The sequence below is a fragment of the Nestor notabilis genome, unplaced genomic scaffold, assembly GCF_000696875.1.
Source record: "Nestor notabilis isolate BGI_N333 unplaced genomic scaffold, ASM69687v1 scaffold7643, whole genome shotgun sequence".
Taxonomy (NCBI): domain Eukaryota; kingdom Metazoa; phylum Chordata; class Aves; order Psittaciformes; family Psittacidae; genus Nestor; species Nestor notabilis.
The window spans coordinates 33,786-50,311 of NW_009920528.1; the positions used below are offsets into that span (position 1 = coordinate 33,786).

General features: G+C 40.0%; 1 protein-coding gene across 4 annotated transcripts in view; it reads left to right on the plus strand.

The window, feature by feature from the left end:
- Nucleotides 1–14,088, plus strand: part of MECOM (MDS1 and EVI1 complex locus) — a 37,666-nt gene extending 23,578 nt beyond the window's left edge. For all 4 annotated transcript variants that reach the window (XM_010010705.1, XM_010010707.1, XM_010010706.1 and 1 more), the window contains 7 exons: nucleotides 3,860–4,026; nucleotides 5,382–5,459; nucleotides 7,209–7,378; nucleotides 8,506–8,650; nucleotides 11,440–11,676; nucleotides 12,232–12,418; nucleotides 13,365–14,088. In XM_010010705.1, the coding sequence (XP_010009007.1) occupies nucleotides 3,860–4,026; nucleotides 5,382–5,459; nucleotides 7,209–7,378; nucleotides 8,506–8,650; nucleotides 11,440–11,676; nucleotides 12,232–12,418; nucleotides 13,365–13,499 (1,119 nt within the window). In that variant the 3' untranslated portion in view covers nucleotides 13,500–14,088. The remainder of the gene's footprint in view (nucleotides 1–3,859; nucleotides 4,027–5,381; nucleotides 5,460–7,208; nucleotides 7,379–8,505; nucleotides 8,651–11,439; nucleotides 11,677–12,231; nucleotides 12,419–13,364) is intronic.
- Nucleotides 14,089–16,526: the final 2,438 nt, after the last annotated feature.

Sequence of the window (16,526 nt, forward strand, 5' to 3'; positions counted from 1 at the left end):
TCACTGGGCTCTGAACACTGGCATATGTCTGTAAATTACATAGGAAGAAGGGTGAATAAGCAAAGAGTAGAGTTTGAGAAGAGGATTTTATTGAGAACAGCTAAATCCAAAGCTGACTATGAAGATTTTGCAGAAGATTCATAGAAAGCTGAGTCACCAGGGATTAAAACAGCAATAAAACAGCAATAGAACTCAATGTCAGTAATACCGAGGGGAAAGTGTGACTCTTAAAATTCATGTCATTCAAGAAAAAAATATTCAAGTTGATAGTTTTATGAAGAATACCATCTGAGTGCTTAGCAGAAATTAATTGAAAACATTATTATGTTATACCGCCTTCAGGTCTTGAATACAGCTGAAGACCCTCTCAAAAAGGATATAGTACAATTAGAAAAGACAGAAAAGTGCAACAGTGATGATCAGAGGTAGGGAACAGATTCCATACAAAAAGAGACTAAATGAGACTAAATACATTTTGATTTTTTCTTTTCTTTTTATTTCTTTTTCCTTTTGGTTTTTTGCTTGGAAAAGAAATGCCCAAGGGAGCTGTGTCCCAGCTCTGAGAGGCCACGAATGGTGAGCAGAACTTGAATGAGAAATGGTTAATTAGTTTCAACAATACCAAAAAACAAAATGAGGGGCACCCATCTGAATTATCAGGCAAATGGCTTAGAAGAAACAAAAGCCAGTGTCTTTTCATATGCACCTAATTAAATCGGCAAACTCTTCTTGGCAAAAATATAAATGGATTCAAAAAGGGTTTCACCAGATGAATGGGAGCAGCAGCCACTAATGGCCATTCAACACTGTAATTGAGATCCAAACCCCAGTTAAGGTTCTCACACCCCTCATTGCTGTGCATGACAGAAGACACTGTGGTGAAGGTCTGTCCCTTGCCTGCCCTTCTGCACATCCCCTGGGGCCACTACTTGAAACCAGGGTATCAGCTTCCCAAAAATGTGTGTTGCAGGTTTATAACTCCTGCTTGATTTTGGTGCTGAAGTTAGTCCTCAGTGTGACAAACCCCAGATTTCGCATTACATAGTTAGTATTTTGCAGGTAGACTACCAGCATATAAAGTAATTGAGAGCTTGTGGGTTTGGGCTGGCAGGATTTTATGGGCTGTAACAAGCCCATGCAGCCCAGGTGCCCATCTTGCAATAGGGAATTGCACCCCAAAGGCCCCAAGCACCAGCAGCATGCTTAGGACTTGTAAAAAAAATGCCCCAGTTTTTGGTTCTTGTGACCCTATCTCCAGCAGATGGTAACAGTGGAGTGGCATCTGCTTGTATCAGCACAGGCCTGGGGCCAAGCACTTCCCGTTGTTGCTGGTGCATTTCTTGAAAAATATAAATCATACCAGGTAACTACATATATCGGTTTTAAAAAAACCCAATAGTCATTCCTACAGTGAGAAACATATTTTTGGAAAGCAAGTAATACTTTAAAATAATTGGACGTGCTCATGTTTCCTCTGAATGAGGGATTTAAGATTAGATGCTGATTTCATACCTATTTTCAGACTGATGTAAACCTGGAGGCAGTGTTGGAGGTGGTGCTGATCTGCACTGCCATACATTAGAGAAGAATCGGTCTTGATTTCTCCTCTGCAAAATCCTGGAAATAAGAACTAAAAAAAAATAAGCATGACTAAGCCATTTCAAATCTAAAGGAGAAAATAGTTGCCCTAATGTATTACTGTAGGGGACCATGTACATGAGAAATGATGATCCAAAAATGATTTAAAACCACTAGATAATGAAACTGACTTGAATATTAAATATACATAAATAAAACATTTATTATACTTCTCAATGCCCTTATTATTCTTCACTGTAAATATGTGCTATCATAACCCATGCACTGTCTTGTCACTGCTAATCAGCCTGAAGGCCAAAGGTCATTTTTCATTCAAACCATTTATTTTCCACAATTGCAAAATAGACGAATGAATTCTTGGGGGGAACAATTAGAAGGAATTAAAGACAGTGGAAAGACTATTATAAAAGCTTTAAGAATCAATTCTGACTAAAGAAAAAGATGAAGGCATATAAAAAGAAATATATGGTAATGTTGAGTTGTATGGGTTGATAATGACATCTCAGTGCTGAGATAGAATTACCTTCTCTCCCAGCAGCATCATCATTACATATCTCATGCCTGTGATCAGTACATGTCAAAATCCTTCATACTGACAAATGTGCTGTCCACTTGCATCTGTGGAGAATGTTTTAGCAGCTGAGTGATTATGAATCAAACCCCAGAGCTTACAGCCCCTACCGCCTCACAGTGCTTTCACATTTGTTGTCTGACAAGTAAATGTATCTTGACTTCCCTCTGAGATTTTTTTTTTCACCAGGTTTGATAAAAGACATTTGGCAAATTGGCAGTGGTACCCTGTACATTGCAATTTGTACTCAGCATTAGGAATCTGAGCATGAAATGAGAGGGCAAGCTACAGGCTAAAGGGAAAAAAAAAACCAAACCCACAACCCAAAGCCAGAGCTAACCAGCGTGTGAGTAGTCATTCCAGGAGACAAATACACAGCTCTGCCCATTAAAATAAAACTTAAAAAAACCCAAAAAACTAAAAAAAAAAAAAAAAAAAACCAAACAAAAAACCACCAAACCCAAATGTGGAATTATTCCCATTAAATAAAATTTTAAAATCCCAACAATCAAAGCAGTCTCTTAGGGATTTTGAAGATCGGGCTGTAAAGGCGTTCTCAGCTAAGGAGCATTCAGCATCTTTCTTGTAATTTCCTTCTTCATTACAAGCAAGGTATTGCACAGGGCTCATGCTGTGGTTTTTATGCTCTGTAGGTGAGATCTTGGGTTTCTTCTTTTCTCGTTTGTTTGTGGTGTTATGAAGAGGCAGATGGTTACTTCTGCCTGTCAGAAGGCTCAGCAGCAGTTATGGACTGTCCAAGTGACAATGTTTGAGATTTTGGAGCAGTTTCTCATGGTTGGATCAGGACATGTTAAAGGAAACCATTCTCCAGAAATTATTTAATCCCTCTCCCTGAAAATTAGAGACAGCTAACCAAGAGTGGAGATATCCCAAAGCACATAGGGTTTACAAGTAACTAAAAGAATATTAAGTAACTAAAAGAATATTAAAGAGGTTGGAATATTAAGAGGTTGTAGAAAAAATAGGATAGACATCTAACAGGTAATGTGAACACATAACACCAAATCCACCAAAGCTTCATTTCTTAAAGATTTATAGTCTTTGACTGTGATGGGCCATAAGACTGGGCTGAATGCTTGCTGGGACATTGATGGAGCCCCTCTGGATCTGGCTTCTTGCTGCCCTTGGTTGAGCTAGAGTGTTCCTCTGCAATATTTGTCCTCTGCCAGTCCTTTAAAAAGACCCAAACTGCAGGAATTGAGTTGTTGGGATCTTTATTTTTTCTGTTGATCTGGTCAGAAATGGCCAATGGTTTCAGACTCGCAGGTGCAAACTCACAGACCATGACTGCATAAACTGGAATTTTACAGAAGCTGAGGCTTAAAAACAGGAAGAATGAACACCGGCTAATTTAGATGTGTGGAAGCAGCTTTACATTATAGCAGTTAGGGCAAGAGCTCTGCTGTACACTGGGCTTGTACAGAAACAGCACCCTGCTGTTACAGTTATAGGCATTATTCCAAGTGGAACAACATTGTGGCCACCACCTTGCCTAATGTGCCCCATAATTTTTGAGACTGCAGCTCTACATTTGCTATTTTTTTTTCCCCCCTTCCTCTTCTTTTGGCTTTTGGCAGTGTATGTTCTTTGTATTCTGTATTTCCAGTGAGGGCAGACACACAAAGGAGTTACTTACCATGACAGGTTCTGTGCTATGTTCTGTTGCAGATGTCAGCTATAGAAAACATGGCTGAAAAGCTGGAGAGCTTTAGCACCCTGAAACCAGAGGCCAATGAGCTGATCCAGTCGGTGCCATCCATGTTCAACTTCCGTGCGCCACCGAGCACTCTGCCAGAGACACTGCTGCGGAAGGGCAAGGAGCGCTACACCTGCAGGTAGCCGCAGGTCCACCCCACGCTGCTCTCTCAGGCTTCTGAAATCCCCCCCGCTCAGATGGTTGACGGGGACCATGGCAGGTCTTTCAGGGCTTTTTATGCCCAATAAAACATGGAAAGCGTTTTGCTTTGGGGATCTTACTTACTAAATTATTGGTGTTATGAAACAAAGAGCTTGCCCTGTATCATACTGGTTTGATAAATGAGGTGGAAACTATTACATAATCAATCCTTTTTTTCCAAATTTTCTCCTGACTTTCATATGCACAAGTGTGCTTTCATTATTGCTTTTTTTGATCATAAACTACAGACGTGTTTTTTTCTCAGGCTTCTGCTTTTAATATCCAAAGGGATCAGTGATAAAATACATGACTTATTAGGATTTCTATGTACAGACTTAAAGAAATACAATGAAGATAGTCATTGTAAGTGCAACCTAAATGAATGGGAGCTTTGTTGAGGAGAGTAGAATTAGTTGTGTGGGTATTTTGAAGGCTTATATATCACATAGTGAAAAAATAAATGGGATGTTAAAAGCGAAGGGATGCAATCTTCAAAGTCATCACATGGAGCGACCACTACCCTCATTCACTTAAGTGTTGTGCGTACTCTGATCCCATGCAAAAAATGGGCTGAATGTCCTTAGTAGAACTGGGCTGATTATGAACTGAATATTAATACGTTACTTGAACAAAGGGGGAGGGCTCATGTTAATTTTTTTCCCCATTATTTTTCCTGTAACATATTATTGAGTTTAGAGAATGGTTTTTAAATTGCATTATTTAGATCTGTGTATCATCACCAGAACACGCAGGTGTTTGACACTGGCATATCAGGTTTATCTGATCTATTTGAAAACATGTCGCCTTCTTTCAAGACATGTTGTTATGGAAACATACCTTGATGGATTAGGTGTTTGAGTCTTGTCTGCTCTGATGCTTTTCAGTGCACAGAATGATGTCATGTTTGCTGACACATAAAATTGGTTGAAAGGTTTGAAATTTGCTTACATGGAAGCAGAAGTCCAAGGCTTTAGTAACAGATTCTCTTGATTACAGATCTGAATGTGACCAATAATCACATAGTGAGCTTAGAAATTTGGGGTGGTCTTTATAACTGGTATGCTTTCATATATCCCTTGCTTACGCAAAAGAAAAGCTGGTCAGTGCTAGCAATTCCAGTCCTATTCTTCTGTGGTTGCGTCAATCACATCCATTTGCTCAATGCTTTTATTGAAATGTTGTCACACCAATGCCATGCCAGTAATTCCATTTGGGCTGTGCATCCAGTCCAGCTCAAATTGGGATGAAACCACTGAAGATTGTGGTACCTTACCAAACTTTTTCTTATCACAGATACTGTGGCAAGATTTTCCCGAGATCTGCAAACCTAACACGCCACCTGAGGACGCACACTGGAGAGCAACCTTATAGGTACTTCAAGCCCATATCCCATCTGTGGCACGGTCAAGGGAATTAAGCAAAGGAATGAGTGTTCAACAGCCGTGTGCAGCTAGCTTTGGTGCTTGCTTCTTAGCAAGTACCCACTACTGTGTTTTGGTCTCGAACAGGGCTTTTTGCATTCAGTGCTGGTACTCGCTGTTGGAGCTGTGGAGCTGGGGGAAGGTCTTGGTCCTAATTAATGAAATTCTTTTGGCTTACGCAGCTGCCCAGGCACTGTCTGCAAATCCTGCCTTTGCCTCATGGGATAGCTGGCACTTCAGAACCAGAATGATTGAAGTGATTTTCAGTAGGACTCATGGTCGTATTTCCCCTTGCAAAAAAATTTTTTTTGGTAGGAGCTCTGTGGTATTATTTACAGCCTAAAGTTGAGTGTTTTGTCAATCAGCTGGTTTCTGGAAGGTCCCAGTTGTAAAGGCATTACTGTATTTATTTGTTTCTTGCCTAATCTGGATCCTTTCTGAGGTCTGCCTGACCAAAACCCATGTGGGTGTACTTCCTTGTTGATAAAAAAAGTATGTATGTGATATTGTGTCTAGGACAGTCACATGCAGAAATGTGTGAATAGAAGCGTCACCTTATTGAAAATGAAAGACTAATTTAAATCAACTGGAAAGAAGCCGCTTCATGTTCCAGTAAAACAAATGTACTGATTTCTGCCATTTTATGAGCTGTAAAAAGCAGAGTAAGCTCATTGTTTGTGAGGAAACAATGTCTTTTGCCTCTAGTCTCTTTGGGAAATGAGATTCACATCTAATTTTATTGAAGGAAGGTCTTGATGCATGTTATACCTGTTCACTGCATAAAAGCCATGAGCAATTAGTAACATAATGAATGATTTCAGCACTAAAAAAAAATTGACATCATTGACAAGCGTAAGAGAAGCACGGGAGAAGTAAAAGATTGCAAAACTCAAGTGATGAAGACTGTTGGCTGGTTGCCAGCCAAAGAATTTGAAATAGTTATAGTATGACTTAGTAATGACTTAAAGAGCAATACAGTAAAGGCTTTAGGGACTCCAAATCGCTACAGAGTATGAAAATTGATGCCTCTGGTACCAGAGTGATAGACTAAACTACTCACATTGGCACAATATGAAAGGTTGGGATTGTTTATTGCTGTTTTTTGCAAGATAACCAAATTTCCTCTGGGATTAGCAATCAAGCAAGCTAATTCCTCAAGAAAAGATTTAATCACACAGTATAATTTAGAATAGGAAAAGAAATAGGCCTTTTTACCTTATTTGAGCATTAGAAGAGATCTGTTTCATGTTTTTTCCAGAAGTGTTTAATTGTATTGTATTGGCAGCACATGAAACAATAGTTATTGCTCTACTGTTTTCAAACTTCTCAACTTTGCATGCAACAGTTTCAAAAACATGGGAATCAATTACCTTAGCTAATATGATGACATTAACTCTGAAATACTATGCTTATTACTGAAGGCAGTATTTAAAATATAAACCCAATGTGAATTAAAGCTAAAAAACCCACCATAGAATTTACATTTCCATTCCGAGAATACAGCTCTCCATTTATTCAGCCAAAACTTGTCTGGATTTCAGGGAGGGTTTTGCCTTAATAGGGACCAAGGAACTGCAGTTGGGTACTGAGGCTGAGTCCAGAAGGTGCTTTATGTCTCATGTCTCTTCGTGTCTCTTACATTTCCATCTACTAACAAACCCTTTTCTACCCTCTTGTTTTGGTTTGGTTTTTTTTTCAGATGCAAATACTGTGACAGATCCTTTAGCATATCTTCTAACCTGCAGAGACATGTCCGTAACATCCACAATAAAGAGAAGCCATTCAAATGTCACTTGTGTGACAGGTGTTTTGGTCAACAAACCAATCTTGACAGACATCTAAAAAAGCACGAGAATGGGAACATGTCTGGTATGTATGCCTTTTCCCTCCCCACTATGCCCTACATACTGCCAGTGTTCATATACGGGAACTGCATGTTCACTTTCAATGCTACTCAGTGTCAATAGGCACGCGTTGCTCTGTGCCGTCTGCTGCAATGAGTGGGTGTTTGGAAAATATGTAAGTGCCTAAGCTCTGCTGACATGTAAAGTGCTTTGAAAATCCCAGTATAAACTCTACTTTTGTATAACTTAATACCACTGGATGATGTCTTTTCTTTTGGTTTTAATTAAGCCAACCATACCATTTTGAGAACAGACTGGGAAAATTGGTTTAATCCCACTTCTGCAATCACTTGGCTCTCAATAGGAGTCCTAGATTTAGAGTCTCAGAGGGTACTCTAAAAGATTTTCTTGGCACCTTCTAAAATATTCCCACTGTCAGGAGCTGAAAAGCGCTAGCTATTATGGAGGTAATGGTGCCTCCCAAGCCTCAAAGCAAATTGGTCACTGCACAGCAGCAGCAAAGGCAGTGGCAGGTAGTGGATGTCATTGGTGTGTTTTAGGTATCTGCAGGGTTTAATGAAAATCCTGTCTGCAGTCTTTTGAGTATACACTTTACTCCTCTGGAAATAACCAGATATATGCAGTGAATGCATAGCTGTCTTTTCCCCAATGCTCAAAGATGTCTGTCACTGATGTGTCAGTGCTAATGAACCCGGGTGATTATGTCAATGGCTGTGCACTGACATATGAACGTTGTTCCATCTGTAAATCCACATAACTGTAGCTAATAAAAAGAAGTTCTGTTTGCTCAGTTCAGTCATTGGTCTAACAAAGTTACTGACCAACAGTCTTGGAGTCACAAGGGAACAGGAGGAAGATGTTGAAATAGATACTTGGCAAAAGTGATTATGAACCATGGAAGTGGCACCCAGCATGCAAGCCGTTGTTTTGGCTGCAAACCACATTTGCCCATAGATAATACCACTTCCCTTCTAATTAACAGTTTTATGGCTGAAAGCTGATAGATCACTATGACCAACTGTTTCTGATTCTCACCCATTTTAACCATCATTTCAATTTTAATTTGATATAAATGTTCAAACATAGAAAATGTAGAAGACCAACAATAGAAGTCCTCTGTTTTGCTTTAAGGTACTGCAACATCTTCACCTCACTCAGAACTGGAAAGCACAGGAGCAATCCTAGATGACAAGGAAGACTCTTACTTCACAGAAATTAGGAATTTTATTGGAAACAGCAACCACAATAATCAATCCCCCCGAAACTCAGAGGAGAGGTAAGTTGCGTCGGATCTGCATTCAAAAGGTGCAGCTCTTCAGGTTTGCTGGCCTATTAAACCTGATTTTTCACTTTAGATGATGTCTGGAGACAGAGTTACTTTAGCAATCTGGTTGCTTCAGTGTTCCGTTTGCTGTATTACAAAAAGAAGCATGTTGATTCCCTCCCCATCGTGCGTGACCATATTGCCAGTGGCAAATGCTGGAAAGAAGGTTCCATCTATGAACAGATTTCTCCTTGTATCAGAAACTCTCATTTTCCAGTTCCCATCATTAATATAAGTCTGTTGAAAATTTCCCTCATTTTACGTTCATGGCCAAACAAGTGGATTGTGCATCCTGTGACTAAGTGTAGAGAGCCTTAAGATTTAAATGCAATTTAAATGTGTAATTAATAAAGTAGTCTAAGCTAAATTCTTGGATCAAATGAAAGATTATAACTGAAAGTCCTTTCCTGTGAGTAACTCAATCCCAAGTAAGATGCTGACCAGCAAAAAGCCTGCGAGGCTGTGGATGAGTGTTGGTAGTCCACCTGTACTCCAGCATGTGAAAGAAATTTTCCTTCTAAGGTTTATTAGGTATATGGGTGTTTCAATTCTTCTGAACTAAAAGAAGAGAGACTACTTCTAAATATTTTCAGCTAACAAAAATACAGCTAAGCAGAAAAGGCTGTATCAGGGATACACATGTCAGCTATACATATTTCTTCAAGATTGGCGTTGCATTATGCATTATTTACACTTTTGAATTGGCATTACATTACCAGCATCAAAAAAATCTTGCTGTTGGTGACAAATTTCACTGTCTTCTCAATTTCCAGATGCCTTTGCAAAGGGATAAAAATGGTGGACATAACATAATTTCCACAAAAGTATTGGATTAAGTGATTACATGCATATTCAAATTTCAGTCTTGATTGGCAATGAGAGCTTGGGATTTTTTCCTTGCACATCTGGTCTCAACATGTCCTCTGACAGGAAGTCAGCAAAGTGGAAAGGTTGCTGGGTTGTGCAGTGTTTCCTTTCTGAATTTGGCACTTCAGACTGCTCTTGACGGATATTTTATCCCTGGCAAATTGCTGCATTTGAAAGCATAATTAGAGAATCTGTTTTCTTAATCACATGGCTTTTGTTACTTTGGTTGTAGTCCATCTCCCTTTCATTTCTAGCAGCCTCAATTGAGCATAACAAGCAAGTTGGCAGCCCAAACCGTGCTCAACAATTTCTTATTTCTGCCTATTTAAATAAAAGACGATAAAGAGATATTGCTCTGATTATCTTAGAGGAGGGTGGCTGCTTCAGCTCTCCCAACTCTGCACAGCCTCAAATTTTTTGATACTGTGATATAAACAGACCATTCCCTAGCTTGCTTTTTTTTTTTAAATGTAGTACTTAACTCATGACAATCCGGAATTTTCTCGGAAAATAGATGAAACTCCATTGTTTTTAGGAAAACGATGCTATTGTTGTATAAGAAACCAGCTTTCACTTGTCTATGCTCTTATATCTCTTATATAAGCAAGTCATATATCTCTTATATATATCTCTTATAACAGCAAGTCAAATGTTAAATTCTAAATACACTGCTATGGCTCATCCTTATCTTGCCCAGACTTTTGGTTGTATTCCATATTGTCCCACACAGTTTAAAGCACACGAAGTCTAAAGCAAACTGCGGGGGGACAATAAAGTTTCCATTTTTATAACTGTATTCCTGGAAGAGTAAGGACCTTTTGCACAATGAGAACAATAGATGAATCAAGGCCCTGTGCTACATAACAAGCAGATACACTGGTAGCGTGTATTTGTGTGGCTCCACTGAGTACTGCCCTTCTACACCACTAGTACCTCTGGCCACACATTTGTTGATGCAGTAATGGTGCTGAACTTCTTTGCCTCTCATTTAATGCAGCAGACATGATGCAGCTTTAAACGCTCAGAATCCTACAAGGTTGAGGCCGTTAGCAAATGAGCCCCTACTTCAGCATGGGTATTACGTCCTTGATAAATTCTCCTAGGAATAGTTAAGAGAAGCTATTGTCTGAAACCAAAGGACAGCGTAATAATAGCGAGTAGACCAAATGGTTTTCCATGTGGGTATTGCTGTAATTACTCATTTAATAGGAAGAAATACACTTGAAATGTTATGCGACCTTTCTTTTCATTATTTCTTACCCTTCAAATCAGTCAATAATGTAGTTCAGTGTGGAGGCAATATTGTGGGCTCCTCTTCAGATCTTTAGCTGAAGTCACTTAGGTTCCCGTGTATGTAATCCATATGTTCAGTGAAGTAGTATGGCTTCCAAATGGGTGGTAGTGTCCAAAATTAATTGTGCGTGTAATTTTCACTTTAAAACCCTGATTGCAGTATTGGATGTCATTTTTGAAAATGCCAGATCTGATTTTCAGAGTTTCTTGGCCCCTACAGCTTCTGCTAAAAGGCAGTGAGTTGTTTTGCACAGACTACATACGTGATTGGAAACATGAGATGGAATAATGCATGAGAAAATTTGGAATGGATATCTGAACATACCTCCACTTGAACAGTAGTTTTATCAGGATAAATGGAAAATACCATGCTCGTGGTACCATAACGTCCCACTGATTTTTTAGGAGAAATTTTGCCAATTTTCTGCCTAAACGTCCGAAGCTAACCAAGATACAAAATACAGAAATCACTTTATTCTACTGAGACAGATCATTTTGACATCTACCTCTGACAATCTGCTGGTGAGGAGCTTTCATAACTGATTTGTGATTATTGCTGGGGTTTCTTTTGATACTTTCAGAATGAATGGCAGCCACTTTAAGGATGAAAAAGCCATGGTAGCCAGCCAGAACTCGGATTTGCTGGACGAAGAAGAGGCAGAAGATGAAGTAATGATGGACGAAGAAGATGAAGAGAGTGAAATTGCAGGGAAAGCAGTCAAAGAGTCTGTTACGAGTGATATACATGAGGGAACTCCGGAGGAGGATTACGAGGAAACAAGTACTTTGGACATGAACTGCAAAGCTTCCCCTGGCAGGTTGGTTCCTTCCAAGTATTGGCATGCCCGATATATGGAATAAACACAATAAACCATACAAGAGTGCCAGTGCCAAAATGTGTGCTGTGGGAACCGGTCCAAATTAGCCAGCTTCCCAGTTACAATAGCAACATGTGTCTGTGTTTGGGTCAATACCAGCCCTGTTTTCAGTCTCTCGATGCAGTCTGTAGCCCTTAAGAGGAAAAATAAATGTGCTCAGGGAGCTATTGTCAAGTTTGGGGTGAGACAGGAAATGTTCATGGAGAGAAGTTACCTGCTCCGTAAACCGACCTGGATCTCTCGTAATGGTTTTGTGAAATGCTGTGGAGACACCAGAAGAGAGACAATCTCTCCCTCCCCTGCTCCCACTGCCCACCGTTTCCTCTTTAGAAAATAAAGGGAAATATATTTTATTTCAGGATCAAAGTTCCACAGAGCAAGGTGGTTTATGAATGTAAAAAAGGGGGTAATTCCTCAGATATGTAAATCTGAGAGAATGAGGGAATGCAGAGAAGATCATTTAATTGATGTTAAACCTCCATGGTATTTTTGTAGGTATAAAGAGGAGGAGTATAATAAGACTGGACTTTCAGCTTTGGACCACATAAGGCACTTCACAGATAGCCTCAAAATGAGGAAAATGGAAGAAAATCAATATAGTGAAGCTGAATTGGCAGCTTTCAATACTTCCCAGCTGCCAGAGGACCTAAAACAACCATTGTACAGGAAATCCAAGTCCCAGGTAAAAGCTTAACTCAGTTAAAATGTTACTGTCACCAAATACCGGAAGGATTAAACTGTTAGTGTGTGGCAGGCAAGGTTGTTTCAGCTTTGTCAGACAGGGCTGTGCTCTGCACCCACAATCCTCAGCCTGCCCTGACCCAGTCCTGTGCTCCCATTGCACCTGGGAGACTTGGCAGGTGCTCTGGTCCCTGATAATGGAGGGGTTTCTTTTCTGCAATTTTTGTTCCTGCCTGCCAGCCACAGAAATAGCATGATAAGAAGTAGTCCCACTCTGCTTTCAGACAGCTGGCATGGTCACCATGATGCTGTGGAGTGTAGCTGCTGCCTTGAAGGGATTTGACTTGACCTTCTAGCTGGCTTGTCTTTTTGGTATTCATTATTACAGCCTGTTGGATGTTACTGCCTTTTGGTCCTCAGCATGCTTTTCAAACTGCAATAACTAGGCTGATATCCTAGTGCTAGTTCTTGATTTTTATTGAAACATTAATTAAAATGGGTCTTTTTAGGCCCTTAAAAAAATAAAATAAATCCATTTAAAAACTGCAGAATATGCCTGTAGAAAAGGACAGCACTGGAGACTAGTATTTGGTAAAATACAGGACCAGCCAAGGGATAATGTGATTTCTCAGGCTCTTGAAAAGAGCCTTCTGTGCCAAGAATCTGAAGGCAAAGGAGACTCTGAGACCTTGTCTACTATCAAAGGTTTCTCAGAGCTTTGTGAAGCCAGATGAAAGCAGAAATTATTATTACTGTTAGTGAGTCAAAAGTGTCAGTGAAAAGGTTGACAGTGGTTTTACCTAATGCATTTTGATTTTTCTAAAAAAAAATTGAGAATAGCAGTTGTCGCCTAAATGATGCCCTAACTGTGTAGGATGGCATGGGTCCAAGCTCAGATCCATGCCGCAGGATCATGACCTATTTGTCCTTCTTCTTTCCCCATCCAGGCGTATGCGATGATGCTCTCTCTCTCTGACAAGGACTCCCTTCATTCTACATCCCACAATTCTCCCAATATGTGGCACACTATGGCAAGAGCTGCTGCAGAATCCAGCGCCATTCAGTCCATCAGTCACGTATGACATTGTGAAGTCTTACCGAGAATGGGACCAAGTCCAAACCAGTAGCATGGCTCTTTCATATATGACTATTTAAAAGACTGCTGAGCAGAATGCCTTATAAATCTGCAGGGTCACTCATTTAAAGTCCGGTGACCTTAAACTGAATAATTTTAAAAAGAAAGAAACTATTTATTCTCAATATTTTGTTTTGCACAGCAAAGGCAGCTGCTGACTTCTGGAGGATCAATGCGACTTAAAAAAATAAAAGTTTCAGTGGATTATGTAAACCGGGGCCGGGAAAAAATGTCTTCCAGTTCACCCGGCTTTGAGGGGCAGGGGCAAAAGGGTTAAGACTGCATTGATACACACATGGGCACTCCTTTAAAGTAGGAGCTGAATTGATTTTCTTTTTGTATAAGATAGTTTGACACAGGATTGGGAACAGTTGCTTTCATGTACAAATCTCTTCATTAAAGCTTTATGCATTTTAGCCCTTCAAAGAAAGAAAATAGTTCTATCAAATGCGCACTATCCATCGTAAATGCAGAAAGAAGTAACAGGGAATATTTTGTTCTCTCCGTGATTCTTTTGCCTTCTCAACAGCATTGTTTAAAAAAGGAAAAACAAAAAAAAAAAAAGAAGAAAAAAAGAACTCTGAGAAAGAATACATAAGAGGCTTGTGTATATTGTAAACTATGAATGTTCACTACTCCAAGAAGCTGAATCATCCAGATAATTCCGTGAAAGCACTGCGTTCATCGACAGCACCACTAGTTCAAATCATTGTAAGGATTTAATTTTCGACAATCATGTCACTATTTCGTTGTATTATTTCTTTTCTCCCCCACCCCCACCCTCTAATTTCTTCTTTGTGTTGTGTGTACCATGTATTTATTTGTTGGCAAACGATTGTTTGTTGATTAAAATTAGCACTGTTCCTGTAACAAACAGCACTGCTCCAGTCCCCTGCTGCGTTACGATGTAAGGCACCCATGTACTTCAACATAAGTGAGGTGAACTGATCTGTGTATATGGGAGTGCAAAACAGTGTTTGAAATTTTCTTACATTCCTCTTTTATTTTATTTTTGCCTTTTAATGAACTAAATAACTAATAGATGCAACTTAGGGTTGTTTTGTTTTGGATTTTTTTTTTTGTAATACAGTAAATTGATTCGATTGTATAAACAGTTATAATTTCTTCATGAAAGCATGATTCTTCTGATTAAAAAACTGTACCCAATATTTTAAGCTGGTTGTCTGCGAACTTGTGTGATGTTATTACGTTCATGTTAATCCTATTTGTAAGATGAAGTGTTCCAAATTTATGTTTAAAAAAAATAAATAAATAACGGAAGGTATTCAGTTATTTTTGGGGGGTTTTTTTGGACTTTAGTGAGGGACCAGATTTATTTTTCCTTTTGTTTATAATCTCATTTTGAAATAATCGGCAAGTTGAGGTACTTTCTTTAAATGCTTTGTACAATGTAACTGTTACGCATTTCAGAGGATCAACTTAAAAAAAAATAATAAAGGACTACAAAACTGAAGGGATCTTTTTTTTTTTTTTGTCCTTTTTTTGTCTGGGTCAGGGAAAAATGACATAATTTGTCTGCAGTCTGGGGAGCAAAGGCTGTGTCTGTTGGGTCATATGGATAAGGGTAACCAGAGGATGGGGCATTGCAGATCATCTTCCTCTCATTCATGCGTTTTAGGACCCAGTCCAAAGTCTCTCAATAGACCATTGAAGGGATTTAGACCAGTCTACGTGATCTAAACTACCTTGGAAAAGAGAAATATTTAACTCATTTTACAGGAAGGATTGGTGCAAAGTCACCTTCAAACACTTACAGAGCCTTGAGCTTGGGCTGGTGATGCAACCACCTCCACCTGCTGTTCATGAGGATGACGTTGGGAAGCAGCTGGCTAATACCAAAACATTGACTCACCAGAATGATAGAAGTCCATAGTTGAGAAGCTAAATGGGCCTCTGACTGCACGAAATGAGCTTTTAATGTCTAAAAGAAAACCAAACTTTAGTTTGAATGTTCCCTTTGAAACTGGGTGCAGAGCCCAGCTTCTTCTAGACCTGCAGAGTGGTGGGAGGTGGATGACCAGGAGGAGCCAGCATTGGCCCAGGTGATGCATATTACTGCACTTCCTATCAGCAGAGATGGAAGACCTGAGACAGCTCCAAAGGAGACCGTGGGGATGTCCCTGCCTGCCAGTGCAGGCCAAGCTTGATCTTTGCAGCTACTGCACAGGGTTGTCCTTCAAGTTTAAGTGACTTGAAAGACTGAATATGACACCCTGTAAAGTCTTTTTTTTGCAGTGGGACCAAGGCTTGCTATTTCCAGATGCTAGGGAGCTGGCATGAGCAGCAATGAGGGAGCACAGCACTGGGTATCAGTAACCCAGGCCAGCTAGTACCAAACTGCATATTAAATCCAGTGCTGTCTCTGTGGGAAAGAAACATTTAGGGAATATGATTTGCAGGAGATTTGGTTAAATCTGGCTTCACTGAAGCCAAAATTACCTCCAAAGATGGAGGACTCTCCAGGCCAAAGGCAAGGGGCGCTCCTCTCTCAGTCTGTTTCAGTACATGACAGATAAAAGCATTCAACACTGTCAAAGTGGGTGTCAAAGCGTTTGACACTGTCCCACACAACGTCCTTGTCTCTAAATTGGAGACATCAGTTTGATAGATCGACCACTCAGTGGCTGGATGGCTGCATGCAAAGAGTTGTGGTCAATGGCTCAATGTCCAGTTGGAAAGCAGTAACGAGTGGTGTCCCTCAGGGATCGGTGTTGGGACCTGTCTTCTTCAATATCTTTGTCGGTGACATGGACAGTGGGATTGATGCACCCTCAGCAAGTTTGCCAACGACACCAAGCTGTGTGGTTCGGTTGATAAGCTGGAGGGAAGGGATGCCATCCAGAGGGACCTGGACACGCTTGTGAAGTGGGCCGATGCCAACCTCATGAAGTTTAACTAAGCCAAGTGCAAGGTCCTACACGTCGGTCGGGGCAATCCCAGGCACAGCTACAGG